Below are 1,097 nucleotides of genomic sequence, written 5' to 3' on the forward strand. Positions count from 1 at the left end.
GCGAGCCCCGCGCCCGCGCCGGCCTGCGCGCCCCGGGCGCCTACGAGAGCTGCCAGAACTGCAAGCGCGCCGCGCTCACCGCCGGCTGCGTGTGCGTCGTCTTCTCCTTCCTCTCCATGGTGGTGCTGCTCTTCACCGGCCTCATCTTCGTCAACCACTACGGCGGCGGCGGCGGCGGCGGCGGGGGGGCACCTCCCGGCGGCGGGGCGCCCCCTGGCGCTGCCCCCGCTGCCGGGTCGCCCTCGCCCGTGGGGCCCATCTGTCTGTCGGTGGCCAGCATCCTGGCGCTCTTCTCGGTCGTCGTCACTTGGGTCATCTGCTGGCTCAAGTACCGGCCCGAGGGCGCGGCCGCTGGCTCGGCGGGGGGCGGCGGGGGCGGCCCGAGGGCGCGGGCGGCGGCTGGCGGCGGCGCGCGGAGGAGCGACACGTAACGGGGCCTCAAGCCGGGCCTCCGCCAGCACCTCCAGCCCCCGCGCGGCCCGAGAGGAGGGGGGGGGGGCGGGCCTCCGGCTCCGCGCGCTCGAGCTGCGCCCCCTCCGTGCGGCACCGGGACGCCCGGCCACCACCGGGCCTCGGCGTCGCGTCTCTCAGGCCTCCCACGCCCCGCCTCCTCCGCGCGGGGTCAGCGACGGACCCCGAGGAGGCGGGGGTGCTGCTGGGGAGTCCCGTCTCTGTGGACTGTGCAAGATCGCCCTCCGCTTCACGCACCACCCAGGTCCTCGCCAGAGTGCACGGCCGTCCCTCCCCCGAGTCCGAGGATTTGCAAAGAGAAGGAGAAGAGGAGTGGGCCCCCCGCCGCCCCACCCGAGAGCTGATTTTCTGGCTGCCGCGACTGGAGAGTTTCAGGGGAGAGGTGCGCGCGCGCACGTCTGCCGCAGTTGTGAAACGACTTGAATTGTCCAGAGCAAGGATGAATGAGATGTCCACGTGAAACAAGGGTGTCCCCGCTTCCTGGCTGTCCTGGAAGGCGAGTGAGCCCGGGGCGCTGAGAGTGAAGTCCACTCCCCGGGGACACGGCGCGGGAGAGCGGGGCGGCGGCACACGAGGCCAGCCGCGCGCAGCTGGGCGCCCCACGCCCTCCCCGGCAGGTGCGCAGC

At 74.2% G+C, this 1,097-nt stretch overlaps 1 protein-coding gene across 1 annotated transcript in view; it reads left to right on the forward strand.

Moving 5' to 3' along the window:
* The window catches only part of LOC125910964 (dual specificity protein phosphatase 8), a 1,426-nt gene extending 995 nt beyond the window's left edge, over positions 1–431 (forward strand). Inside the window, exon 2 of the mRNA XM_049614486.1 lies at positions 6–431. Within this exon, the coding sequence (XP_049470443.1) occupies positions 6–431 (426 nt within the window). The remainder of the gene's footprint in view (positions 1–5) is intronic.
* The last annotated feature ends 666 nt before the right edge of the window (positions 432–1,097 follow it).

This window comes from Panthera uncia, assembly GCF_023721935.1.
Source record: "Panthera uncia isolate 11264 chromosome C1 unlocalized genomic scaffold, Puncia_PCG_1.0 HiC_scaffold_3, whole genome shotgun sequence".
Lineage (NCBI taxonomy): Eukaryota > Metazoa > Chordata > Mammalia > Carnivora > Felidae > Panthera > Panthera uncia.